Raw genomic sequence first — 27,565 nt, 5'->3', positions numbered from 1 at the left:
GCGGCCGTTGCCATAGCTACAGACACCGCGGGGCGAGGAGGAGGCGGGCCGGGCGTGACGTCATTCCCGGCGCGACGCTGCCCCGCGCCTCCCGCCTCTGCCGGGTGCGGGACCCTCGGCCCGCCCCCGCCCCCCCCCGCTCTCCACCTGCGCGCTTCCCCCGTCGCGCCCTCCCCCGCTCTGCGCCGGCGCGGTGCCCGCCAGGGCGCGCAGGGGAGCCCGCGAGGCGCATGCGCGGTGCGGGACCCGCCGCCGCCGCTCTGGGGTTGCCGCCGCCGCCGTCCCTGCCGTTGCCGCCTCCCTGCCGGCGAGTGTGGGAAGGAGGAGCTGAGGGCCGCCGCCGCCGTTGCCGCCATGGGGGTGAGTGAGGCAGAAGGAGGAGACGCGAGGGTCGGGGGCGCTCCCTGGTCCCCGCGCCCCCCGCGCCCCCATTGTTCCTTGAACCCCCTCTCACGTGACCCTGACCCCCTCCGGCCTCACGTGACCTCCACCCCCCACATGACCCGACTCCCCCGCCCCCACTCCGAGCGTTCCCACCCTGGGCGCAGCTCGGGGATCCCGGGGAGCCCTCTTCTCCGGCCCTCACCCCCTTGGGTGTCCCCCGCCCCTCGCGTCGCGCCCGTGCTGTCTTCCCGGCTGACGACTTCTCATCTTCTTGGCCTCCCTCTAACCCCTGCGCGGGCCCTGGGGTACCCCGCGCCCCCAGGGGTCACCCATCACCTGGCTGTCACCGGCTCTGCGGCTTCCCACGTCCTAGGCGGCCTCTGGCTTGCAGGGAACCGAGGCCCAGAGAGGAGGCACGCAGCCAAGGTCACAGGCAGGGAGCGGGGCCAGACCCTAACTCGGACCCCCTCGACCGCCGGCTGCACTTCCCGCTGGCGAGATTCCCGGTGAAGTCGGTTTCCCTGCACTCTTTGCAGACCTGTCCTCCAGGTTCCTCCTGCTCCTGAAACGTTCTCTCCCCTTCCAACGGAGGGGAGGGCCTGCTCGCGAGGCCTCCCAGACACAGGGTGGTTTTTAATCATTACTTGGGTGGTTGAGTGCTGCAGGTGGCTTTGCCTGGGGAAGCGGTCCGGAGATGAGCAGGGAGGGGACTGATGGGGGCGCCACTGATGGATGGCTCCAGCCGCGCAAGCTTAGTGACCACCTGTTCTGTGTGAGGCAGCCTGGAGGTGCGCCCTTCCCTGGCATGTGCCCACAGAGAGCTGGGCAGAAGTTATTAAAATATTTCTGTGAGTTCACCTCCCTAAGTTCCAGTTAGAATAGTATCAGTCACTCTCCTGAAAAAAAAAAAAAAAAATGGAACTGGTCCTCCCTGGTACGGTGTAGATTAGTTTTTCTTTTTTCCGTTTTCTTTTTTTTCTTTTTTTCAAAATCTGTACTTTTAAAAAAATTTTTATTTATTTATGATAGTCACACAGAGAGAGAGAGAGAGAGGCAGAGACATAGGCAGAGGGAGAAGCAGGCTCCATGCACCGGGAGCCCGACGTGGGATTCGATCCCGGGTCTCCAGGATCGCGCCCTGGGCCAAAGGCAGGCGCTAAACCGCTGCGCCACCCAGGGATCCCTGTACTTTTTTTTTTTTTTTAAAGGTTTTATTTACTTATTCATGAGAGACACAGAGAGAGAGAGGCACAGACATAGAGGGAGAAGCGGGCTTCATGCAGGGAGCCCGATGTGGGACTCGATCCTGGGTCTGCAGGATCACACCCCGGGCTGCAGGCGGCGCTAAACCGCTGCGCCACCGGGGCTGCCCTGTAGATTAGTTTCTACGTGGAGTTTTCACTGCCTTTAGGGAGCCCTGACTTTGGAGCCTGGGATATCTCAGTTCCAGTTCTATCTCCACTGGCTCGCAGCATGATACTGTACCAGTGAGGTGGCCTTTCTGAATTTGAATTTCCTCCTCTGTGTAATGTGGATGATGGTCCCCCCACCCAGTAGATTGGAGGATTAAACGAGATAGTAGATGCAAATAGCCACATGAAATCCTGGCTGTTGTTTTTGTTTGTATTCACCTTTTACTTTAGTTATCCAAAATAGATTTGTGCTACTTTTAACTCATTGGGTTTGTCCCTCCTGTTGTTAACCTAGATTTTTCTCTCAAGTTATTATTGACTGAACAAATCAACTTGTTGGACAAAAATAGTCATCTCACCCATGTCAAGCATTTTATGTAATCCACGTCAGAACACATTCATCTTGTTTCAGCAAGGAATTTGGGGTACTATGTACTTTTTTTTTTTTTTTAAGATTTTATTTATTCATTCATGAGAACAGAGAGAGAGGCAGAGACAGAGGCAGAAGCAGACTCCACGCAGGGAGCCCGACGTGGGACTCGATCCTGGGAACTACAGGATCACGCCCTGGGCCGAAGGCAGGCGCTAAACGGCTGAGCCACCCAGGGATCCCCCTGTACTTTGTATATAGGAAATCAAGTCTGGAGTCCTTAGGCAGAGTTAACCCAGATTTTGGTGAAAGGTCCCAGACCCCAGCTTTTGTTGGAATGAAGTAAAATCTGTGCCGTTGGTATCTCTCAGTGTCTACTCGGCATCAGCCACTACGGACTGAGTAGCAAACAAGGAACATAACATGCCCTTTGGGTTCAACACTTCCTCACTGGTTGAGTTGAAAGAGCAAGAGTCAGAGATACTGTGACCCTTGCTTCCTTTAGGGCCACTACATTATTACTCATACTTTACAGATGTGTTTCTCAGAATGTCCCCTGCCTAGTCTCTTCTGGCCTAAAAGTCACTGCAAAAAGAGAGACTTGAATCTTCCTTCTTGAAACAGAACTGGAACCCTCTTATTATCCTCAATTCTTCCCTGATAGGGGCTGTGGACTCCCCACCTCAGTGTCAGGAAGGTCGGTGTTTGTGGCGAGCACTGCCTCTTAGGGAGCCTTGCTCCATTTGACAGCCTGACCTTAGGCTGAGAGAGAATAGTATCAGATGGAACACCCTTCTCTTCAAAGTTCTTTCACCCTTGCTGCCCAAATGTGTTGTCTTTTAGACATTAGAATTCAATCTCTAGCTCCCTTCACCAAAAACGGAGGTTTTTTTCTGGATGGGGTGGGGTAAAGGTATTGACACTAAAAATCTATGAGATGCCAAATCTCTTTTCTGAAAGGTGCCTCCTGCCCCCATCTGTGTGCTTTTTGTTTTTTAATTTCTCCCTGTGACTCCTGGCAGTCTTAGAACTGCATGTGGAGATACTACTTCGATAGGAACAGTGAGGGATGCCTGGGTGGCTCAGTGGTTGAGCCTCTGCCTTTGGCTCAGGGCGTGATCCCAGGGTCCTGGGATCGAGTCCCAAATCGGGTTCCCCGCAGGGAGTCTGCTTCTCCCTCTGCCTATGTGCCTCTCTCTGTGTGTCTCTCATGAATAAATAAATAAAATCTTTAAAAAATAAAAATAGCAAGGGGAGGAGTTTCACGGCTGCATGTGAAAACACTTACATCACGCTTTATAACAAGTCCTGTATAAATGTAGTTGATGTTGTGAAAGAAGCATGGATTTTAGGGTTCAGACTTGGATTTGAATCTCGGATGATTCACTAGTACTTGCTGTCTGCTGAGCACTGGGTATACACTGACTAATAAAAGCCAGTGTGACCTCTACCTAATGGAGTGTACAGTCTGGTGTGAATGGAGGGAGAGGGTGATAGAGCTCTGAAAATTCTGTTCACCCTGAAAGCTCACAAACCTCTCTGTGCCTCAATTTTCTCATCAAAGAAGTTGGCACACATAACTTGTTATCATAAAGACTAAACTAAGTCCTCTTTATTTTTTTAAGATTTATTATTTATTCATGAGAATACACAGAGAGGAGAGAGAGGCTGGGGGAGAAGCAGGCTCCATGCAGGGAGCCCAACATGGGACTCTTTTTTTTTTTTTTAATTAATTTATTTATGATAGTCACAGAGAGAGAGAGAGAGAGAGAGAGGCAGAGACACAGGCAGAGGGAGAAGCAGGCTCCATGCACTGGGAGCCCGATGTGGGACTCGATCCCAGGTCTCCAGGATCACGCCCTGGGCCAAAGGCAGGCGCCAAACCGCTGCGCCACCCAGGGATCCCCCCAACGTGGGACTCTATCCCAGGTCTCCAGGATCACGCCCTGGGCTGAAGGTGGCGCTAAACCGCTGAGCCACCAGGGCTGCCCCTAAGTCCTCTTTATTAAAGCATTAGGAGAGTAGTGTGTGACACAAGTGGATCCCTGTAAACAGAATTCCTTATTTTTTAAAATTTAATACATTGTATCATTTTGTCCTCACAATAGTCCTGTGAGGTGTAGGCATTGTTAGCCCCTTTTTCACTGATGAGGAAATTGAGATCCAGAGAAACTAAGTAACTTGCTGAAAAGAGATTAAATAACTTGCCCAAAGTTACACAGCTATTATTTGGAAGAGCTGAGAATCAAATCCAAGTCTCTTGACTCAAAATCCCACACTCTTTTTATATAAAGCTCCCTTGGGAAAGACACTTAACCGCAATGAGCTTTACTGTTCACTGTGCTTATTTCCCATTTTAATTAGGAGAATTTTCCTGTGTCCCTGCAGGATAGCCTTACCTCCAAGAGGCAGGGCAAAGCTAATTGGAACAGTAGGGGACCATTTTTCCTAGTGTGTGTTAGGTTTGAGGGAGAGACCCTGCCTGTCCTGGCCTGCTGCAGCCTGCCATACCCTGTGTGCAGGCAGTGAAGCACTTAGGGGTCTTGGGCCATGGCAGCCCTGAGCTGCACTCAGGATTGTCTGGCTGGCCTGTTCCCTTGCATGAATGAGCCCATAAATCTCCTGGAGGCTTGGGGTTGGCCCCCTGCTGCTTGTGCTTAGGAATTACTTAGCGTGCTTAGAAATTAGATGCTGTGGAGGGAACCCACGTTTCAGTGCTTTCTGGGTCCTGAGAGTCACACTTTCCTTCCAGCACCTTTGATCTTTCAGCTCTGTGTCGTGCGAAGAGAGAACTAGTGTGCAGGGTGGAGGAGGGGAACTTCACTTGCTTCTACTGTAAAGGGGACTTCTGACCTGTCCTTTCAGCTTTTTGGTGAGGCCAGCATTCGTGTCCCCATTTTTCTGGAGATGGACTTGTTTTTACGGGTCATGCGGGGGTGGCAGAAGGAGAACCAGCGTGGCCCGAGTGATGCCAGAGCTCATGTTCTTTCCTGGAGGCCGACTGTCTCAGTTTTCCCTGTTCCTTACCCCTCCCTCGGTGTAGAGGTAGGGCCTAAGGCAGCACTTGTGCTGGTATGGTGTGTCAGCCATCACCAAGCCAGAAAGGTGATGAGAAATGAATTGCTGAGTAGCTACCTTAACAGTTCCTAAAGTCTGGGCTTTCTCTTGGCAGGACTGAGAAGGAAGGTCTTTTGACATTGGAATAGGCCTTCCCATTGCGAGACAGAGTGGCTGGTGGAATAAACACTGGATCTAGGGCCCAACCCCTGGGATTAAGTCCCCCTCTGCCACTTACTCTTGGGGTAACATAATCACACCATCCCTCTGAGCCTCACTCAGTTTCCTCACGTGTGAATGGAGATGCTGGGTTTTCCCTAAGAATCGAAGCAGGTGTTTGTGAAAGTACTTTGTGAGCCGAGTGTCTCTCAATGTTGTTCTGAAATTCAAATTCCCAGGGAAAAAGATGGATGCCCTGAAACCTGTGTGCAGTAGAAAGGAGCTGGTTTGCCCCTCCAGTCCTAGCATTATGAAGACAGTCTGTTCTCTTCTGTTCCTTCCTTTAGGGAAGTAGGAAATGGGATCTAGCCGAGCTTCCAGCATAAAATAGCTGTTGGGTGAGTTTACACCCAGAAGAGCAATCCCTGTGATTTCTTTGTATCAGAACTCTTGCCTGCTGGACCCTTGACATAAGAGTTAGGCAGTGTCATTCCTTGGAGAGCTGAGGGTAGAATTTATCCTGAGAAACTTTCCTAGTATCTGCTTTTTCAACTTCCCCTTTGCTGGTGCCAGTGTCAAGGCTAAGGTGCCATTGGAGGTAGTAAAGCGTCTCTGTGGTGGTGAGCCCGGGAAACCAAGAGGTTGGAGTCAGAAGAGGTAGTGAGGTTGGTAGAAAAGCAGAGCCATCCCACCAGTGTCTTTGGGTGCCTTTGGCATTTGGGCTGGGTGAGTGAGCAACTTTGGATGCAGGTGCTGCTCTGGTCTTCCTTGGGAATGAGAATGAGATCCCTCGTTTGTTGAGCACGTGCCATATTAAGTCTCACTGGCCTTCTACCGCAGAGGAGGTCTCATGAGCCTCACTCACCCCATTCATCAAATGAGGGGAGGAGGTGCAGAGAAGGACTGGATGTTGCCCAAACACTACTCTCAAGAGCAGGAAGAGGCTTTGGGTAAGGTCTGTCAGACTCCAGGTGTGAGCTCTTTTTCCTGTGTTACTAGCTTTTTACAGGATGGTAAATAAGAGGATCTATGTAGGCCTGAAAGAACCCCATGTGAGCCATACAATAGGATTTGCTCTGTATGCAGTTATGGGTGATTTGCGCATTGGTGACTCTGTGCAAGGCCACTCTCCCTTTGCTCCCCCCACCCCCCTGCTGCCTGTGTGTCCTGCAATATGGCCTTGCTGACCATGTATCAGCATGGCCTCTGTCCCCAGGTGAACACCTTGAGGCCCTTCACTCTGCCCTTATTCATACTAGGTGTGCAGTGGGTGCCTGCTGCTCATTGGCCTTAGCTGAGCAGTGTTTCTGTGGAACAGTTCGGTCTTATTAAGCCGGAGTGCCCTGATCGTGCTTAAAAGGGGACCCCCCAAAAAGGAAAGGGGATCCAGCGCTCAGAAGGGCTCCCCCAGACCAGATCTTTGTCTTCTGAAGCTGAGAAGGCTTTGACTAAACTCATGTTTAGGAATAGGTGTCATTGGCTACCTCAGATACCATCTCCTCCCTGAAACCTGCCCTGAATATGTCTAAAATTAGTTGTTCCCTCCTTAGGAGGGAATGGATGAGTACATATTTATTAGGCACCTGCTGGGGGCCAGGCTCTACTGCAGGCATTGTCATGTGCTCTCACTGGGTTCTCACAGTGATCCAGCAGTCCTGAGGGTCAGTACTTTTTCTGACAAGGAAGCTGAGAAGTCTAGTGATGCTCCCGAGCTCTCATGACTAGAAAACGCTTGCATCTTTCCCATCCCACTGAGTGTGCAGCAGCCAGGATTGGAAGTTCCCGCTGCTGAGGCCAGGCCTGTGGGCCCAGGGATTGACTGAAACGGTTCCTGAAACGGAAAGTCTCTGGTCGGCCACAGCCCTTCCAGCCAACTTTGCTTTTCTGTGTTGCAGAGGAAGTCAAGCAAAGCAAAGGAGAAGAAGCAGAAGCGGTTGGAGGAGCGAGCTGCCATGGATGCTGTCTGTGCCAAAGTGGATGCTGCCAACAGGGTGACTCCTCTTTCCTAAGTCCCTTCCTCCTAGAACTTCAGCTGGGTTTTCATTTGACTTCTTTTGGCGCCACCCTGTGGCAGAATTTTGTTATTTGCTAGCTGAGGAAAATGAGCCCAGCAGGGGAGTTGCCAGGAGGGCCAGAGGTTGGCCCAGGTGTGTAGGGACATGTGGACTCAAATGGAAATGGCTGCGGGTGCCTGGCTGACTTAGTGAAGCATGCATCGACTCAGTCTCAGGGTTGTGAGTTCCAGCCCCACACTGGGCATGCAGCCTACTTAAGAAAACAAATGGAAGTGGCTACTTCTCTCTGTGGGTCTTCTTCCGTACCAATAGAAGAGGGTCTGGAGAAATTTAGGATCTTGCATTTTGGAGAGGAAACCTCCCTGGTAAAATGTGTTATAGTTTCCTCACTCATTCATTCCTTCAAAGTTTATTGACTGACCATGAAGTACCAAAGGTTGTGCTGACACCAGGAGCAGGAGGCAGCAGTCTGGTTCAGGGGGCACAGGCAAGGAAGGAGTAGCTGTGACGCTGAACACTCAGGTAGCCCCACTAGAAGCCATCTTGGCTTACAAATGGAACTGGAGAGATTCTGGTCATCTGTCTTGCAACCATTTCATATCCCATTTTTTGTTATTCTTTTAGCCCACCCAATAAACAGTCCACATTTATAAGGAGGTGGTTTAGGGACATGATTGCTCCGTTTTGGGTTTTGACTTGGGGTTAGTTGGGGGCCTCTTAGAAGTATGCAGGTGAGGAGCACCTGGATGGCTCAGTCCATTAAGCATCTGACTCTTGGTTTGGGCTCAGGTCATGATTTCAGGGTCCTGTGATCTAGCAAGGAGTCTGCTTGAGGTTCTTCCTCCACCCCACCTCCTGTGCATATGTGCACTTTTCTATCTCAAATAAATAAAATATTAAAAAAAAGAAAGATGCAGTTAAGTGGAGCACCTGGCTGGTCCAATTGGTAGAGCAGGCAACTCTTGATCTCAAGGCCGTGAGTTCAAGCCCCACACTGGGTATGGAGCCTACTTAAAATAAAAAGAAAAATAAAGAAGTATGCAGGTGGATCAAGTGGCCTCTCTTTTGGGTCAGGTGACCTATAGGCCAGTATTAATTAGTATTAGTCTAGTAGCGTCTCTTCTTTGTGAAGTGAAGCTGACTTAACTCTGTTGGGCCTCCTTACTAGAAGGGCTGCTCCTGGGCCAGGAACAGTCTCCTCATGTGGGTCTGTACACTGTCATATTTGAGGGCAGAGCCTGCAGCTGTGCCATGTATGTGTGCTACTTCTCATTTTTTTCCCTCCACAGCTTGGAGACCCTCTAGAGGCTTTCCCTGTGTTCAAGAAATATGATCGAAATGGGTAAGTGGGTTTTTTTGTTTGTTTGTTTGTTATATTTTATTTATTTATTTATTCATGAGAGAGAGAGAGAGAGAGAGGCAGAGACACAGGCAGAGGGAGAAGCAGGCTCCATGCAGGGAGCCTGATGTTGGACTCAATCCTGGGTCTCCAAGATCACACCCTTGGCTGAAGGTGGCGCTAAACCACTGAGCCACCCGGGCTGCCCGAAATGGGTAAGTGTTTAGCACTCCTGACTGTTATCACCTTGAGTGTCTGAAGGAATTCACCTTCCCACAGTATGCTTCCTCCCACCCAAATTCTCTCATTCTCTGTTATGAAAAAGGAGAAGCTATGGAGAGTGTCTTATTGATATAAAAGCCCCTGGTTAGAGCAACAGAGGAATCCATAAATGGACAAAGATTGTATAATCTAATTTTTATTTAAGATGTATTTATTTATTAATGAGAGAGAGACCGCTGAGCCACCTAGGCATCCCAAGATTGCATAATCTTAGACTGACATTTCTTTAGGATTTGATATTCTCTCTGGGTGAAGAATCATAGAACTGAAACAAACTTGAAACATTATCTAGGCTGACTTCTTCCTTTTATGCACGGGCGAATCAAGGCTAAGAAAAGCTAAATAAGATTTCTTTCTTTTTTTTTTTTTTTTTTTAGATTTATTTATTTATTTATGATAGACATAGAGAGAGAGAGAGAGACGCAGAGACACAGGAGGAGGGAGAAGCAAGCTCCATGCAGGAGCCTGACGTGGAACTCGATCCCAGATCTCTAGGATCATGCCCTGGGCTGCAGGTGGCACTAAACCGCTGCGCCACCAGGGCTGTCCCTGAATAAGATTTCTGAGCCACAGGGTTTCTCCCTGGTTGCTGAGGGGGCTTTAATTCCCAATGTAGGGGTGCCTGGGTGGCTCAGTGGTTGAGCGTCTGCCTTTGGCTCAGGTCATGATCCTGGGGTCCTGGGATCTAGTCTTGCATCAGGCTCCCCACAGGAAGCCTGCTTCTCTCTTTGTCTGTGTCTCTACCTTTTTGTGTGTCTCATGAATAGATAAAGAAATTTAAAAATCTTAAAAAAAAACATTCCCAATCTAGGGCTCTTTCCTTGAGTGTATGATGTAATTAATTGTTAAAAGCCACTTATTAGCTGTGTGACCTTGGACCCTGGGCTTAACCTCTCTGTGCTATTTTCTTTTTTTTTTCTTTAATTTTTATTTATTTATGATAGTCACACAGAGAGAGAGAGGCAGAGACATAGGCAGAGGGAGAAGCAGGGTCCATGCACCGGGAGCCCGATGTGGGATTCGATCCCGGGTCTCCAGGATCGTGCCCTGGGCCAAAGGCAGGCATCAAACCGCTGCGCCACCCAGGGATCCCTGTGCTTCTATTTTCTAATCAGCAATGGGCCTAATAATAAAATGATTTCAGGATACCTGGGTGACTCAGCGGTTGAGCCTCTGCCTTTGGCTCAGGGCATGATCCCGGAGTCCAGGGATCGAGTCCCACGTCGGGCTCCCTGCATGGAACCTGCTTCTCCCTCTGCCTATGCCTCTGCCTCTCTCTCTGTGTGTCTCTCATGAATAAATAAATACATAAAATCTTTAATATATAAATAAAATGGTTTTGTCAGAAAGATTAGGTATAAAGTGCTAGTGCCTGGAGCGTACCAAAACCTAGATCAGTGTTAGCTGTTATTGTTACTAATCGAGTTTACTGCTGTGGAATCTGGGTTAAAGCCCCCTTCCCCTTTCTGTCTTTTTAGTTTATAAAACAGGAAGTATAATCTGTCCTATAAGAGCTGTTGTTAGCTTAAGGAAAAACAGGGATTATGGCTTTAGAGAATCACAACTGTGGGTTTGAATCAAAACTACACCTCTGATTAACTGTATTCGGAGAAGCCACACTCCTTAAGCTTCATTTTTTTGTCTGTTAAACTGAGTGATGATGCCAAACTTGCAAGGTTGTTTTAAGGAGGAAAGAGAATTATATCCAGTCCTGTAAGTAGCAGCTGGTATGAGTATTTTATTTTATTTTATTTTTTTTGGTATGACTATTTTAGTGAACAAGATAGACAGATGTAAATATGTGAATTATGAAGCAAACACTTTAGCAGGTAACACTATATCTGCTTTTTCTAGGTATGTCTGAATTTCATAGTATCACATTAACTTGTTCTTCCTGTCTGTGACCAGACATAATACAGTTCTTCCCATAGCCTTGCCATTCAATGTCTGGGAAGCCCTCTGATACAGTTTAGAGATCCCTTACTGTGATGTCTTCTCATGGTCCTTATTCCCCCTTCCCCTGAGTTTGAGAAAGACCAGAACAGTCCTGAATCAGGCATTGCCAGCTGACTCTGGGCTCCTTTGGTGCCTGAATTTTGTGTGATTTGTGTGGCTGTGATCCTGCTTTAACATACTTAACTCAAAAGAAGAAAACTCAGATTAGTGGAGAATTCATACCTGCAGACTGCCCTTCAGAAAGTATATGGCTGAGCCAGATGTAAGGCCGTGTTTGGGCATTTCTGACTACGACATGGTCAGTCAGTACTTACAAAGAAAGGCTCTTCAGAACCAAGAAGTTCCGAATTTATAAGGCTGAGTGCACGTGTAGCTCATATGGCAGACCAGATAGCAGAGGTGGTAGTGGCCTCCAGTGGGCACATCCTCTGTGGGGTCGTGTCACAGAACACTGGAAGGTCCTGACCCGGGGCCTCTCTAATAAGGACCTTAGTGTTGCTGACTTCAGTCCTGTCAGAATGCAGTACTGCCTGAGATTGAGGTTCCACAGTTTGGTCAAGGAACTGAACTGTGATTTACTAACATTCCACATAGAAGTAAATATAGTCCAAGACCTTAACATCTACAGCATTTGTTAATTTAGGAAAATAGCATGGGGTTGGACATTGCTCCACCCTGTTTGCTCAGCCAAGAACACCCACTGTGTCCTCAAAGGAAATGGCAGGCAGGACCCATCAGGAGGGTGATGGACCGTGGTCTTAAAGGCCCTAAGGTGCCATAGCGGCCCAATGAAGAGTCCGTTTAGAGACTGAATATCTAAGGGCAGGAACTAAAGGGACCAAGAAGACTGGGGCTTATAGCAAAGTATAGAAGAGAGGCTGGAGAAAGCAAAGAGGTCCCGAGAGCGACAGGAGTTCACAGAGTGCCCAGGCCGATAAGGGCCTCTCAGGGCAGTCAGGAAATGGGACTGTGGTCGGGGAGGTGGGCTTGTGATAACAGTTGTTCTTCTTGGCCAGAACGGCTTTGTTCCTTCAGTGGCACCTTCCATGGTCACGTCTTGGAAGGCAGGTGAGCCCAGACCAAGCATGCTGCACTGTGAGGCCATCAGGGCAGCAGGCAGTGCTTGGGCCTACCTCAGGCCCCACACGCTGCCTTTCCCTCTGCTTCAGGTTAAACGTCTCCATCGAGTGTAAGCGAGTGTCTGGACTGGAGCCAGCCACCGTGGCCTGGGCCTTCGACTTGACCAAAACCAACATGCAGACCATGTAAGCAAGCCCTGACAGGAGGGGAGCCTTGCTCCTCCCTTTGTGGGGTTCCCCACCCTGACTGCCCCCACATTTCCCAGGTACGAGCAAAGTGAGTGGGGCTGGAAGGACCGAGAGAAACGAGAGGAAATGACGGATGACCGAGCCTGGTACCTCATTGCTTGGGAAAGCAGTTCGGTCCCTGTTGCCTTTTCTCACTTCCGGTTTGACGTGGAGTGCGGGGATGAAGTCCTATACTGGTAGGAGCCCAGCTTGGGGTAGGGCGTGGGGAGGACACACTGGTGCTGCTCTGGGCACTCAGCTGGGTGGCAGAGTCCACTGTGCCGGTCTGGGACCAAGGGCTGCCAGGGCCCCAGGCTCCTCTGATGGTCCCTGCCTCTCCATGCTCACTTGGCTGCTTTCTTCACCCAGCTATGAGGTGCAGTTGGAAAGCAAGGTGCGGCGGAAAGGTCTGGGGAAGTTCCTCATACAGATTCTGCAGCTCATGGCCAATAGGTAAGGGCCCCTGTCCCCCAAACCCCATGTGTCACCCCTTTGGGCCATCCACTCTTCTTTGAGCCTTGTGGAGGACAAGACTCCTAGGAATGTCTTGGAAGAAAGGCATCTAGAACCCTCTCAGTAAAAGACTCCCTGCCTTACTGTGACCCCAGATTTTGTACACGCAGCTCTATGCAACAAGTGCTGCTGAGTGCCTGCTGTGCCTGAATAGTAGGGTGCAGAGAGGAAGTGGAGAAGAAGCCAGTCAGGTGGAGGCCTGATACCCGTGTAGTCTGGTCAGCCCTGGAACAGAGGACAGCACTGAGTGCTACGGGTGCCCAGCAGGGAGGCTAGAGTTGGGGCTCAGGGGAGTGCTTCTTGGGAGCAAATGGGCGACAATAGGAAGAGACACAAAAGAGGCGTGAGTTAGCATTGTTTCTCTTTCTGGAAGGTGTTTGCTCTGCTTTCTTTTCAGCACACAGATGAAGAAGGTTATGTTAACTGTATTTAAGCACAATCATGGCGCCTACCAGTTCTTCAGAGAAGCACTGCAGTAAGGAGCTGGGCCCTGGTGTGGGACGCTCTGGGTGGTAGGAGGTGCCTGCCCCAGGGCCTTTACCCTGGTCCTGGCCCTCATTCATCCTGAAGGCTGAACTCCCGGTCTAGTGATCCATGGGAATAACCTGGGCACTGATGAGATGGTGTGGGCATGCCCTCAGGCTGTGCCCTCACTCCTAGGGGTTTCATAAGTGTGGCTGGTGGAAAAGTTCCCAGGCTAGGGGGAGGAAGGCAGTCAGCTACCTGTAGTCAAGCCTTTCCTCTTGCCTGCCTTGCAGATTTGAAATCGATGACTCTTCCCCCAGCATGTCTGGTTGCTGTGGAGAGGATTGCTCCTACGAGATCCTGAGCCGGAGGACCAAGTTTGGGGACAGCCAGCACTCCCATGCGGGTGGGCACTGTGGTGGCTGCTGCCACTGAGCTCCCAAGCTAGAATGCTCTCTTCCAAGGTCTGTCCTCTCCCTGAGCTCACACCGCTGGCCAAGTGCCCTCAGAGCTGTGGCCTCCTCAGCCCTGCGTGTGCCAGGCTACAGCCTGAGAGCACAGAACCCCTGGGGTAGAGCAGTCCGAGCTGCCTGTCCTCTCTCCTAGAAGAACAGAGTGCTCTGAAGGAGCAGAGAGGAGAGGGTGCTAAGGGAAGAGCTGGCGGAGCCCGGGCATGACATGGACCCTCTCACAGCAACTGCCTTCTCGCTTGGCCCTTGTGCCCTTGTGCCCTTGTGCCCTTGAGCATGAGGTTCCCTGACTTCTCTGCAGATGGATTCCTGACAAGCCTTCCCCCTCCCCCCCGCCACACACACACTTGGACAAATGGAGTGTTTATAGCTACCTTTATAAAATCCTGGAACCATGGGTCAGGGTCTGGCTGGTCCCCAATGAGGAATGGACTGAGTGCAAGATCTGGACATAGAGATAGGCTTCAGAGAGAATCCTGTTTCATAGACAAATGCTCTGATGGAGACTGCGGGAAGGTCTTTCGTGCCACTACACTGGGAAGCAAGAGAGCTCTTTCTAGCTGTGCTTTGATGGGCCCACGGGTAGTGTGGAGGCATCCCAGGGGACCAGCCCGTTGGGAGGAAGGCTCCGTACCTCTCTGCATTGTTGTTGAGAGGATGAGAGGACCAGGAACAAGGTGTGGACAGGGGCCCCCTGGGAAGAGAGTTGCTTCTCTGGGCTTTTGTACTTTGCTGCATTCTAGCATAACCTCTTGATCTCCTGGCAGCAACTCACCTCGAGCTTTCCATTCACGGAAACGAGCCAGAGGTCCTGCCAGTTGTTCTCCACCGCCCCTCACCACTTCTCCCCTAACTCACCCTCACCTGATACCTCTGTTCTCACTCTCAAGGGGAAGAATTACATTAGGGAGCCCCTGATCTTCCCCCAGAAGGACCCCTTGTTCCTGGCATCTTCAGTGCTGTTGCCTCTCATATCTTGGTGCTGATCGCTCTCTGCAGGTAGAGCCTCCCTCCCTTTTCAGAGAGCCCCCAGCCAGCAGCAGGCCCTACTGCCTGCACTCCCCAGCCTTGACCCTTGCTGCCTCAGTGAGGCCTTGGTGCCACTGCCCTGGCTGACAGCTCTGGCTGCGGCAGGAATGCCTCTCAGTGGCCCAAACTGCTGCTTTTCTCTCTCTCCACTGTCACCCTGTGGCAGCGGACTGGAGCTGGGGGAGAAGGCCTTCCTCTTCTCTCACAAGATAGAGAGGCTGTGGTCAGAGCTTATATTTGCTCTGATCTCTGGGCTTTGGGCCCCTTCCAGGGACGAATATGACCAAATCCTCATCCAGGAAAAAGCACCTGCCGCCTCCCTTGGGCATCCTTGAACTCTGCTTCAGGAAGTGTCTTCAAGGTTCTAGCCTTTGTGAAGTTGCTCTCTTGGAGGTCTGTCTGTCCTGACCTCAGAGGCTGCTCACCCCCACCCTCTACCCTGACTCAGGTGGTCTCTGCTGGCGGGTCTCTTCTCTCCTTTCCTGCTGGTGCAGGGGCCTGTGCACATGGCCTCCTTCAGCTAGCCTGGCCCTCCTCGGAGTGCTTTGTGGCTCCTGACCCCGCCAGCAGTGGATGTGGCACTCCCTTGGAGAGGGCCTTGCAGCTTTACACTGGAGTAAGCCCATCTCTGCCTCTACCTCCTGGCTCCCAGGGGATTCTCTGGGGGAGTGGGAGGGAACATTGGTGGGCTCCTTCTAAGAATCATGGAATGACAGAAGCATGCTTAGGAATTTTTTCCTCTGATCCCTGTCTGTCGACACAGAACAGATATTTATTGTCTCATCGTGGATTTCTGATACCTCCCACTCAAGGGGATCAAAAGGAACCCCACTGTAAATTCCTCATAAGGTGAGTTTGGTGTATGTTGTCTCTTTCCACTCATTGAACACCTGCCACTGAAGCCCACTGGTAGATGAGGTGCTCGGTGCTGCACCCTGCTCTTGTGGCCCCTGCCGCCGCCGTCTCCTGGAGGGCTGCTCGGGGCCAGGGCTGGGGTAAGAGAGGCGCCACCTAGGACTAGCAGGTTCCTCTCTTTCGGTGTTGAGCCCATTCACTTCTCAAACATGAGTCTCTCCTTCCCCAGGTCTTGGTTTTGAGAAACAGCAGGTCTTTTGTTCCCAGCTTTTTTGTGTTTGTTTGGGGCATGTTAAAATATTTTAAGATTTTTTTTAATTGTATCCACCCTATTTCAGGTTAGTTTTGTTGATGTCAGATGTGTATATGACATGTATATGGTTGTTTTTAACCCTTTCTGGGTTTTTTTTAGAGGAAACAAGATAAACTCCTTGATACTTTTTTTTTTTTCTTTAGCAACTTGTTATCACTGGAATCAAAGGGAAAAGTGATCTCTTTTTGCATTGGTTGTATTTGTATGTCACAAATAAAAGACACTTTGTTCAGCTGCTGGGATTGTGTCCTAATGCTGGGGTACCATGGGCAGTGTGGTCTCACAGATACCTCTGACCTTCACACTGTCTTCAGTGTTTGCCCTGAGCCCTGGGAGGCACGAAGCTGTGAGGCTCCACACACCTTGCTGTGAAAGAAGCCTTGGCTTGAGAAAACTTTAGGGTGTCTGGGACAAGCAGCCAGCGGTGGGAACTGAGACAGAGTATGTGTGTTTGTGTCCCCTGGGGAGAGGTAAAAGGTCTTTCAAGGGATGCCTGCTTTGCATCTTGGACAGACTCCTAAGCCAGGCAGCATGATGTTTGACATCTTTGGCTAAACGTAAACTCCAATGTACTTGTGTGCGAGGAGTGGATTGAGAGTGTTGATACTTCTTTCTTCCCTTTTACTTTATTGGGTTAGTCAGAATATTCTTTGTCTCTTAAAAAGAGTCCAAAGCCCTCTTTTCTCCACACAAAAGACAAAGGCTCAAAGGAATGTAACTCATGTCAAGCCTGACAGGACAGGAAAGTTACAAGCTGGGAGAGACTCAGCCCCTGGTTTGTGACAGATGGAGCTATGCAGTTTCTCTTCCAGGCGGGGACTCCTGCCAGTCTCTGGCCCAGGGTAAGCTAGGAGGAGAGGCAGGAAGTGGGCTAGGAGCTGGGGTTCAAAAGCACTTCCTGTGGGTGCTGGAGGGGCTAGCCTCGCTGTGCTCCTGCCTGGGAATCACCTTTTCCTGAAAGGTGGAAAGGGAGGAGGCTAGGAGGAGCCCCAAGTCACAGGGAACATTTGTGTTCTGGTAGGGCAGCAAGCTGGGGAAGGAGAGGCAGGGTTCATAGCTGTTCAGTGGGTGTCATCCCACCTGGAGATGGTTTGTGCCATTGCCTTATCTTGGAGGCACGAAGAAAGGCATCATGATCCTTGGGAAGAGAGAGAGCTGATCATACAGTCATTTCCCATGCGACAAAATTCTGCCCCCCCTCTCAAGTTCTTTGTTCCTTGCAGGTTGTTTTAATCCCAGGTAGGAACTTCTTGGAATGACCATCCCCTTGTCACAGGGGAAATGGGGAGAGTTGGAAGGCTGTGGGGCCCTTCCTTGGTCCCTGCTATGAGGGGGCCGTGTGCTCGCCTCCTCTTCCACCTCCCCAAAGGACTTGGATGCCTCTTGGGTCCTCCAGTAGCTGCCTCTACCCCTCCCTGCAGCTGCCACTGAACCTTTTTCACTCAAGTGGTACTTGTTGAAGTGCCTTCAGTGAGCAGATGGAGCAAGAGGCACCATTTCTGCATGAGAAATATCCATTTCATTCAGAACATGAGCTGGTTTGAAAAGGACTATGCTTTGCCAGTGGAGACAACTTGGTCACCAGGTGGTTTCTGCTGCCAGGTTTTGAAGATGGTCATTTTGGGGTACCTGGGTGGCTCAGCGGTTGAGCACCTGCCTTTGGCCCAGGGCGTGATCCCAGAGTCCAGGGGTTGAGTCCTACATCAGGCTCCCTGTGTGGAGCCTACTTCTCCCTCTGCCTATGTCTCTGCCTCTCAAAAAAAAAAAAAAAAAAAAAAATAGGTGGTCAGTTCAACAGCCTTGATCTTCACGGTGCGGGGTACTGGGGCAGTGATGTTCCGCATCTGATCTGCAATGCCCAGGTACATAGTGGTGCCCAGGCAGGCTGTTGTTGGCACACAGGTCTCTGGATGTCAGCGTCACACTTGATGAGGGAGTTCTAGGTCGCCCTGGTGATCCTGGCAGATTCCGTGCCTGGTAAGGCAGACACCTGTCGGTCTCAAGACCCTGTCTTCCCTCCCAGGGCTTGGCCTAGAGAAACAAAGTAGACTTTTCCTGTGGCCAACCTGTTTGTTGAAGGGGCAGTGTCTCCTGAGGGGTTCCTTCTGTCCCATGCGGGGGATGGGGACTGTTGAGAAAAATGGGGACTGGAGTTGAGAAGGCCAAGGTTGAAGGCCTGGCTTGCCCACCAGGATGGCCTGAAGGAGCGTGTTGAGACAGCAGCAGTGTCTGTTGCGTAGTGATGACTTGTCTATCAGGTGGCTTGTGGCTCTTCTCCAGAGGAAGAGGCAGCCACAGCCATCTGGTGCTCCGAGTATGGCTCCCGACCTGAGCTTTTCCTTCACATCCTGTGTGATCTCCCCGTCAACCGGGTGGGGAAGAAGGAATTGTGCCAGAGCTCTGCCAGATGCCCTGGCTTCCAAAGCTGCAGCCCACTTGATCCCCTCTGACTTGGGCCCTCTGTGTCCCATTGCTTACCCAGGGTTGGAGAAGCACCTGTGCGAACCCTCCTACTGCACCTGCGTGCACACATGGTCTCATGTTCCCTGGAGGTTGGCTGTGCAGAAGTGGACAAGGTGAACCTGTGAACCTATATTGTTGCTTTAGGAGTCCCTGCGGTGAGATCTTGAAGATGAGTGCTTGCTATGGGCTGGCAGGGAAAGACTGCCCATGCTGGGGCTGAAGTCAGACCACACTGCCCCATGCTTAGTGTAAACCAACCCAAGGTTAGAGGGATAAGGCCCTCAAGGAAGGCAACCAGGCTGGTCAGGACCTGGAGCCTCCAACAGAGTGGGGCTGTTTACCTTGGAGAATGGTTTTGGGGATCACCGTGTGAGCCAAGGTGAGCAAGCAAAACTGGAGCCAGCTGCTGCCCTGGGGGATGGGGTCCAGCTGTCCTCCATGGACTGTTCACTCCAGGGCCCTGGCGTGGAAGAAGGCTTGGTGCACCAGGTCCTACATCACTGTGTGGTCTTGCCCTGGTACAGCAGCAGAGAGTTGCAGGGAGTAGGCCTAGGAGGTAGCCTCAGCCACTCCTCCCCTTGTACCAGTTGTGACAAGGAAGTAGCCGTGTTACTTCTTCATGAGCAAGGATCTTTATGAGCTAGCAAGGCCCCAGCCAGCCAGGTCCAGGTGCTGGATGGTGAGGGGCAGAGTACAGCCCTCGTAGAGGCACATTGTGCGTGCTGTCATCCCTGGAATCCAGTATGATGTCTGGGGAGTAGATTGAGGGGGAGCAAAGCGGTGGCCTGCACTCCTGGGGCAGCCCTGTCCAAATGTTGGTTACAGGGAGCGAGAAGGGACAGGGACATTGACTGGAGGGGTGTGGGGGGCTAGGGATGGAACTGTCAGGGGCAGGGACTTAGGGCCTTCCGGGGGCCTAAGAGATGGGGGTATTGAGAACAATGAGAAAGAATGGGGAACTCTCCTTGGGCTACAGATGGAGAAGAGGTCAGGGGTTCTGTGACTGAGAGAAGCTCAAGGTTAGGAGTTGTGGGTCCAGCCAGGGGTCTGGAAGGCAGAGAGGTCTGGATGCAGGGTCACAGCAGGATAGGGGTGAGGCTGGTCCTCCCTGGTACAGCCAGAGGCATATGGCCACAGCTTAGGCTTGAATGGTCACATACCTGGCAGGAATGTTAGTCTCTACCACGACCTCGGGCATCTTTTCCCTCTTGACCTTAGGGAGATGGGGCAGGGAGGCCTTGGGCATGCTTGGGGAGTGGTCCAGCCCGGCAGCTCCACCCCCTCTTCTGGTCTCAGTGTACCCATCTACACCATGGAGTTGGGAGCAGCACCCAGGCTTGCTGATCTAACAGCTAGGAGTTCTGCTGAGAGTCTTGGTGGTCTGTTAGCTGTGGGGTTGGGCAGACCTTGTCACACCAGTGTCGCTGGACATCCCTAAACCTCAGCATGTGTAGCACAAAGCACATGAGCCGGGTGATCTTACCCTCATCACACATGGTTGCTGGCTGTGGGCCAGAAGGGGTTAACTGCCACCTGGCTCCAGGAGGATGGTTGAGGGGGAGTGGCTGGAATTTTCCAACCAGGTGCCACACCCCTGGGGGTGCTGGGTAGGACAGCTACATTCCACTGGGGGGAGAGCACCCCTGCCTCTGCACCCCCTTGTCACTCTATAACTCCCTGCCTCCCTCATCAAGCCGTGTCTCCCCCCTCTAAACATCTGGTGCCTGCTGACAGCTGTGCCCCAGGAAGAGCAGATGCCCCTCTGGGACCCTGCCCACAACCCGCTCTGGTGACTCCTTGCTCTGCCTGGACCAGCACCAGCTTAGGTTTCCCCAGTCAGCCTTTTCCTTCTGGTGAGACCAGCCCCTCCTGCCTCTTTCTCCTGCTGGATTTTGCATGAAAGCCACCATTTTGCAGATGGGGAAGCAAAGACCCAGGTAGGAAAAGGGTAGTTCTCTAGGTAACCCAGCAAATTAGTTTAGGATCTACACCCCCTTCTCGAACCCTACTCCTTTGGATACTGGACCCTTCCTAAGCCTCCACTAGGGCCTCTGCTGCTCCCCCCACTCCAGGGAGACAGTACCTCCAGGTCTATGGAGAGACTGCAGCTGCCCACAGTGAGAACCCTGGAGTGGGCTCCTTCACCCTGTAGCCCTCCCTCTACCAGCCCCTGGTTTCAGTGCCCAGCACCCACTCCACATGCCAGGAGGAGAGTCTAGGCCAGGTGGGAGAACTGGCAACCCCTCGCTTAGGTTCTTACCAACTCCAGGTTAGGTGCTCTGGGAGGTGGTGAACTCCAGAAGGTGTGTATGTTGGGTATCTGGGGGATTTATACCTTATGGCATCAAACCGCTGACATGCAGCCCCCTCCCCAGGCTTCACAAGCTCCGTATTTGGGCAGAACAGCTATTGGGCCTGCACTTTTCCTCAGGGACCTAGGGTGGGGGATACCTAGTGTTTCTCTAACCCATGTATGGTCAGGGGGCACCTTTGAGTTGGGGCAGCTGGTATCTTTGCAGCCCATATATGACCATCAGGCCTTGGGGGCCTGGATTGTGAAGCTGGTCTCAGGAGTAGGGACCAGTTCCCCTACCATCCCCAAGGCTTGGGATCTATTCCTGCAGCCCCATTCAGGGAAGAGAGGGGTGGGGGGAACAGTCTGAGGCCCTGGGATCAGGACCCAGGCTGGGACCTCTAGGCCTCACCCCCATAGAGAGACTTCCAACAACTTGAGTGTGTGTGTGTGTGTGTGAATGTGTGTGAATGTGTGTGTGTGTCCTTCCAGGCTTTTATCTATGTCTGTCTACTTCTCTCTCTCTCTCTCTTTTTTTTTAAGATTTTATTTATTCGTGCTCGCTTCGGCAGCACATATACTAAAATTGGAACGATACAGAGAAGATTAGCATGGCCCCTGCGCAAGGATGACACGCAAATTCGTGAAGCGTTCCATATTTTTGTGCCTATCATAAATAAATAAAAATTTAAAAAAAAAAAAAAAGGTTTTTTTTATTCATGAGAGACACAGAGAGAGAAAGGCAGAGACATGTGCAGGGAGCCCGATGTGGAACTCGATCCCAGGACTCCAGGATTATGCACTGGGCTGAAGGCGACGCTAAACCGCTGAGCCACCCAGGCTGCCCCCTATCTACTTCTCTAGATATTTCTTCTTCTTCTTTTTTAAGATTTTATTCATTTATTCATGAGACACACACACACACACAGGCAGAGACACAGGCAGAGGGAGAAGCAGGCTCCAAGTAGGGAGCCTGACGTGGGACTCGATCCTGGGTCTCTAGGATCACGTCCTGGGCTGAAGGAGGTGCTAAACCGGCTGCCCTCTTCTTTGTTTTCTAAAAACAAGATCATATCACACATTTGTTTTTCTTGCTTTTTCATGCTGTTTTGAAGTTTTTAAACTGAAGTGTAGGAGACATACAGAAATGTGCATAAGTCGTGAATGAACAGTCACCCGTGATGGCATCATCTGGGAGTCAACACATGTTTGTCACCAACACCCAAAAGCCCCAGCCTCTCTGGATCCCGTGCCCTCCCACTTCCCCTCCATGATTCCCACTACCTGACACCTACTCCTCTCATTGGTGGCTTTTGTCCTGCCTGCTGTTGCCCTTTGTTTTAACAAGACCACACAGCCTCTGTGCCTCTAGGTCTGGTCTCTTCTACTCCACATTACGTTTGCGGGAGCCATCCATGCTATGGCAGTCGTTTGTTAAGTGTTTTGGTGTAAAGATGCACCACTCGGGTTTGCTGCTCTCTTGGTGAAGGACTGTCCCTGGCTTGAGGGAGGGGCGCCTGGAGGGTGGGGGCAGAAGCAGAGCTGCTAGTATTAATCCCAAAGGCAGCCCTGGGTGCAAACGCTGCCCGGGGATTTGTAGACTCAGTTGCAGTATTTAAGCCCCACCGTGGAACAGAGCACAGATGGACCTGCTCCACAAACCTCCGCTCCTTTCCCTCTGGCCGATGGTGAAGAAGATGAATGTGTGCTTCCCCAGGGAGTAACCTAGGGAACCACAGAAAGGCCCATTCTAAAGTATCTCTGGACCTCCTGCCTGGCTGTGCTCTAACCTGGGCATTATCACTTTGTTCATAAGACAAAGCCAGTAGGGCAGCAGGGAGGTCCCTGCCCCTTCTTTCAGTGGCAGGCCACTACTAGTGTCTAATGCCCCTAGGCTGTGCCTTTTGGGATAGAGGTGGGAGGGGGAAGTTTAGAAGCATCTGTCCTGGGCTGTTTGTCAAGGCCCTAGGCAGAGTGAGGGAAAGGGGCCTGGTAGCTGGGGGGTGGGGCTGGGCTGAGACTCCTGGACATTAACAATTGTCATCTAGCAGGGGAGGAGGTGGGGAGGAGTGAGGAAGAGTGTGGGTAGCTAAGGGACTGGGAGCCCATCCCTCCAGAATTTCAGGCACAGTCTGCCCTTTGGGGCACTCTGGGTGCCTTGCTACCTTTCTATGACCCCCACTCCCTGCCCCCATGGGGCTGAGGTTTCTCTTTTACAGCCCCTGTTCTCCCAGTCTCTTTGATGCCAGCAGGCTGGGTCCGAGGACCCAGGGCGGGGGTCCCACATAACCAGCCAAGAGGGTCCTTGGCTTCACACAGGACAGAAATAAAAAATGAGCCAGAGGAATTGGAAACAGTTTATTGAATAGTGTAAGTGACAGGTAGAGACTAGCAGATGGGGTGTCTGGGAGACTCAGAAAGGAAAGGAGAGTAAGTCTCAGCATTGCTGGGGTGAGAGATTTATCTTGGAAAGGGGTCTAGGGTATGTATGCCTTCAGGAATCCAAGGTAGAGTCAGATCAAAGGCTAGTGTCAGGCGAACAATAGGTGCTGTTCCATAAATTACTGAAGATAGGGGTGTCAATTGCCAGGGTCAGCTGGGGTTTGTTTGAAGCTAATGTCCTGGAACATTTTTGGGATCTGGCTCTTAGGTGTTACCAGGTGTTGGGACCTAGGACACAACTCAGGATGATTAACTTTCTGGCTTCCATCTTGAAGTGGGTACATAGCTTCTTTGGCTTTTTTTTTTTTTTTTTTTTAAAGATTTATTTGACAAAGAGTGAGAGAAAGCAAGAGAGCACAAGCAGGGGAAATGGGAGAGGGAGAAGCAGGCTCACCACGGAGCAGGAATCCCAATGTGGGACTCGATCCCAGAACGCTGGGATCATGACCTGAGATGCTTAACTGACTGAGCCACCCAGGCACCCTTGTTTTTTTTATATATATGTAATATGTATTTTTATTTACTTTTTAAAAAGATGTATTCATGAGAGACACAGAGAGAGAGAGAGAGAGAGAGAGAGAGAGAGGCAGGCTCTTCGCAGGAGCCTGATGCAGGACTTGATCCAGAATCCTGGGATCTCAACCTGAGCTGAAGTCAGTTACCCAACCGCTGAACCACCCAGGTGTCCCTGTAATATGTATTAAATTAATATTAAATAAATATTTTAATTTTTTTAAAATGTGGTCCTCTTCTGAGGTACTTTTTTTTTTAATTTTTTATTTATTTATGATAGTCACACACACAGAGAGAGAGAGAGGCAGAGACACAGGCGGAGGGAGAAGCAGGCTCCATGCATCGGGAGCCCGACGTGGGATTCGATCCCGGGTCTCCAGGATCGTGCCCTGGGCCAAAGGCAGGCGCTAACCTGCTGCGCCACCCAGAGATCCCTATTTTAATATTTATATTATGATATAAAATATATATATTAAGTAAATTCTTTTTTTTTTATATTAAGTAAATTCTACACCCAATGTGGGGCTTAAACTCAAAACCCTGAAATCAAGAGTTGCATGCTCTGCTGACTGAGCCAACCAGGCACCCAAGACGGAGCTGTTCTAAAATGAAATCCCTTGCATTAATTAATTAATTAAGTTTTAAAAAGGACCCCTACCCTCTGCTACAGTCTATGATGCTATTGACCACAATGTCCAAACTGGAACTTCTGGAAATTCTCTCTGCAGTAGCTTGTATGACATTTAAAAGCATGGGTTTGAGAGCAGATAGACTTGCCCTGGAATCCTGGCTAGGCAGCCTTTTTTTTTTTTTTTTCTTTTTTTTATGATAGAGAGAGAGAGAGGCAGAGACATAGGCAGAGGGAGAAGCAGGCTCCATGCACCAGGAGCCCGACATGGGATTCAATCCTGGGTCTCCAGGATCACGCCCTGGGCCAAGGGCAGGCGCTAAACCGCTGCGCCACCCAGGGATCCCCTGGCTAGGCAGTCTTGTAGCTGTGTTACCTCCAAATTTCTAGGTTGATTTCCTCGTTTGTAAAAAAAAATTTTTTAAATAATAGCAATCCCCTTGTGATATTGTTGTGAAGATGGAATGAGATTGTTGCAGGTAAGGCCTGGCTCACTGGCTGGCCCCTCACCCCCTTTCTGTTTGAATACTGTTCAGTGTCCTGCAATGACTAAACATTTTCAGAGCGATATGTGGCAGGCTCTTTGAGGACAGTGGTGAAGCAGACACATGCTCTGCCCTCCACTGAGCCCCAGTCTAGGGATGGAGACCGACCTTGTGGGTAGTGCTAGACAGGGGCTGCTGGACACAAAGGTGGCACAAGCTTCCTGATGCAGTGCTACCCTGTCACCTCCTATTGTAGCCCTGGATAGCTTCTTGTTAGATGCTTGTTTATTGTGGAGGCTCCCTCGCAGAATGTCGGTTCTGTGATAAAGGAGTCCTTGTCCACCTTGTCCGGAACAGTCCCTGGCATACAGTAGGGCTAGTAAATATTTGTGGAATAAAGCAAACTACCAGTAAGCCGAGGCCTGGAAGTTGGAGTTGATGTGGTTGAAAGAGGAAGGCGAGGTTAAGAGTTGAAAAGTGTTCAAGGTAGAACGTAAGATACAAAGAAGCAGAAGGCTTGGGGGTTGGGGAGGCTCAGAGGACAGGAAGGAAGGCGCGGAGTAAGCAGAGATGAGGCTGGAGGTGGCTATCCAGGAATTGGGATTTTGTCTAGTAAGCAGTGAGGAGCCCCTGGCGAGTTTTCCAGTAGGTGCACAACTTGATTAGATTTAAAGAGGAAGGGAGCCAGGAAGGAAGGAAGGAAGGAAGGGAGGGAGGGAGGGAGGGAGGGAGGGAAGGAAGGAAGGATGGATGGATGGATGGATGGATGGATGGATGAGAGGCCGGCGGCCACTGTATGGTGACTGGAGTTGGAGACGGTAATAGTAATGAGAGTGCAACGACGAGGTTACTGTCTGGTGCTCCGGCCAGAAATGACGGAGGTCTAGAGGAGAAGGATTCTGCAGAGATTCAAGACTATGAATGGGGGGAGGAGCCAAGAATGCCTCCTTGTTTCTGGCTTATGTGATTGGTTGTCTCTAGATGTCACTCAAGAAGATAGGCGGTACGGAAGGCGGGGCATCGCTGTAAGACACGTCCCCTCCGTGCCCCCGCCCCTCGGCGGTGGGATGGCGTCGATTGGCTCTTTCGAGGAACGCGCCAAACACTGACACGGGCGGGAGGGAGGTGTGTCCTTGCGTCATTTCCGGGAGACTTCCGGGTCGCCCTTTCCCGGCCTCCCCCGGCACCGGAACTTCCGGCGGGCGCCGCCATTTTGACTTCCCGACCTTGGGCTGTTGCTGGCGGCGGTCCGCAGTCGTTCTGTGCGGTCATGTCTGTGCTGGTGCCGCAGCTGCTGAGGGGCCTAACAGGCCTCACCCGGCGGCTCCCGGTGCATCGTGCCCAGATCCATTCCAAGCCGCCGCGGGAGCAGCTCGGGACCATGGTGAGGAGTGGGGCGGGAAGGGCATGGGAGGTGCAGCACACAGGGGAGGGGATCCTGCGGCGAGGTCGGGGCTGCCTAATCTGGCTTGCTGGACCTTGGCGGCCCCGAGAGTGCCCTGCATGTCGCGGTCCGCAGCCTGGCGGGCAGCGGTAGTGCTGGTTTGGGCATGTCTGGAGGGCGCGACCGAGAGGGACAGTGCCCGGGTGACAGTCGGGGCTCTCAGTTCCAGGATCTCGGGTCAGATCCAGCCGGTCACATTCCTGTCGCTTATCTGCCGTGCAGTCTCGGGCCCGGAGCTCCCTCTCTAAGCCTGTTTACTTATCGGCTCACTGGGGGGTGCCTAACGCGAATGGTTGTTGCCGCTACGTTGTTGCCGCTGTTCGTTATTAGGGAAGGTGGGTCTCGGTAATTTCCAGAAATGTGAGAGAGTTAACCCTTAATGACTTGCACCTGTTTGGCGCTTTTATGCATTTGCCTCAGCGACAGAATTTCGCCTTGAATGAAAGTCTTCAGAATCCAGGTTAGCGGGTCGCATCTAGGAGAAGAGCCTCAAGAGCGCTGGGATTGAGGAAATGGTAGTGATCCTAATTGCATCTGGCATCTGCCGAGTGCCCGCTCTGTGCAGGTCACTGCCAAGACTGCTGTGCTGATCCCTGTGACCCCGAGAACAAATGGCCATCAGCTCTAGTTTGTGGCTGAGGGAACCGAAATCTAGGAGCACCGTATTTACTTGTCAAAAGTCAAACCTTTGGTGGCAAAGAAGGGCAGGTGCATTTTAGCCTTAACCAGCTTATGCAAGACTCATGGGTCTCAAAAGACGGAACAAGTTCAAATCCTTGTTCTTGTCCCTTTACTTTATCATATCATCTTGTAGTGGATTTATCTGTGAATCCTAACCCAGGCTGGTCCCGACCCCCATACCTGACCCTTTACCTCAAGGCCTAGAGTGGGCCTTGGATCTGCTGTGTCCCTTCTCTGGAGCCTGAATCCTGACTTCCTGAAAGGGGCTCTCTGCTGCTTGGGAAGACTACTCAGACTATGGGAAGCCTGGGGGAATCCTTATTCTGCGGGTTCCTTCTTTCTTGTGCTCTGTAGGATGTTGCCGTTGGGCTCACCTCCTGCTTCCTGTGTTTCCTCCTGCCATCGGGCTGGGTCCTGTCACACCTGGAGAGCTACAAGAAGCGGGAGTGAAGGGGGCTGTCCTGTCCCTCACCCTGTGACCTGACCACCCCTGGCCTGTCCTGATCATGTCTGCTGCATTCCTGGCCGGCCTTCCATGGATCATGTCCTTCAATTACAGTGACCTCTTCTACAGTCATGACCTCTTGATTTCTCCATGGTGACATCCTGGGACCAAACATATTGGTTTATAAGGCCCCATTCAGTAGGGCCCTCCTTGTCACAATAAAGTCTATTTAAACCTTGCTTCAG

At 51.3% G+C, this 27,565-nt stretch overlaps 2 protein-coding genes and 1 non-coding gene across 5 annotated transcripts; all 3 read left to right on the top strand.

Annotated features, from left to right (window-relative positions):
- The first annotated feature begins 218 nt into the window (after positions 1 to 218).
- Positions 219 to 21,819, top strand: NAA40 (N-alpha-acetyltransferase 40, NatD catalytic subunit). Of its 3 annotated transcripts, none has more exons than XM_038564153.1 (10): positions 219 to 360; positions 7,278 to 7,373; positions 8,687 to 8,739; positions 12,144 to 12,239; positions 12,320 to 12,478; positions 12,651 to 12,734; positions 13,192 to 13,269; positions 13,553 to 13,665; positions 18,409 to 18,502; positions 21,798 to 21,819. In XM_038564153.1, exons 1-10 carry the CDS (start codon positions 355 to 357, stop codon positions 21,802 to 21,804), a joined length of 786 nt encoding a protein of 261 aa, XP_038420081.1. In that variant the 5' UTR covers positions 219 to 354; the 3' UTR covers positions 21,805 to 21,819. The 3 variants fall into 3 exon arrangements, with proteins under 3 accessions (XP_038420081.1, XP_038420080.1, XP_038420082.1); XM_038564152.1 differs by lacking the exon at positions 21,798 to 21,819 and adding an exon at positions 20,124 to 20,343; XM_038564154.1 differs by lacking the exons at positions 18,409 to 18,502; positions 21,798 to 21,819 and having other exon boundaries at positions 13,553 to 16,163.
- Positions 21,239 to 21,345, top strand: LOC119864327. Its single transcript, XR_005373713.1, has one exon. It is a non-coding gene; the product is annotated as a U6 spliceosomal RNA (small nuclear RNA).
- A 4,118-nt stretch (positions 21,820 to 25,937) lies between the features above and the next one.
- On the top strand, positions 25,938 to 27,565 carry COX8A (cytochrome c oxidase subunit VIIIA (ubiquitous)). Its single transcript, NM_001252370.1, has 2 exons — positions 25,938 to 26,134; positions 27,230 to 27,565. The coding sequence occupies exons 1-2, from the start codon at positions 26,021 to 26,023 to the stop codon at positions 27,323 to 27,325; spliced, it is 210 nt and encodes a 69-aa protein (NP_001239299.1). The 5' UTR covers positions 25,938 to 26,020; the 3' UTR covers positions 27,326 to 27,565.

This window comes from Canis lupus, chromosome 18 (genome assembly GCF_011100685.1).
Source record: "Canis lupus familiaris isolate Mischka breed German Shepherd chromosome 18, alternate assembly UU_Cfam_GSD_1.0, whole genome shotgun sequence".
Taxonomy (NCBI): Eukaryota; Metazoa; Chordata; class Mammalia; order Carnivora; family Canidae; genus Canis; species Canis lupus.
This window is presented reverse-complemented; position numbering and strand designations above follow the sequence as displayed.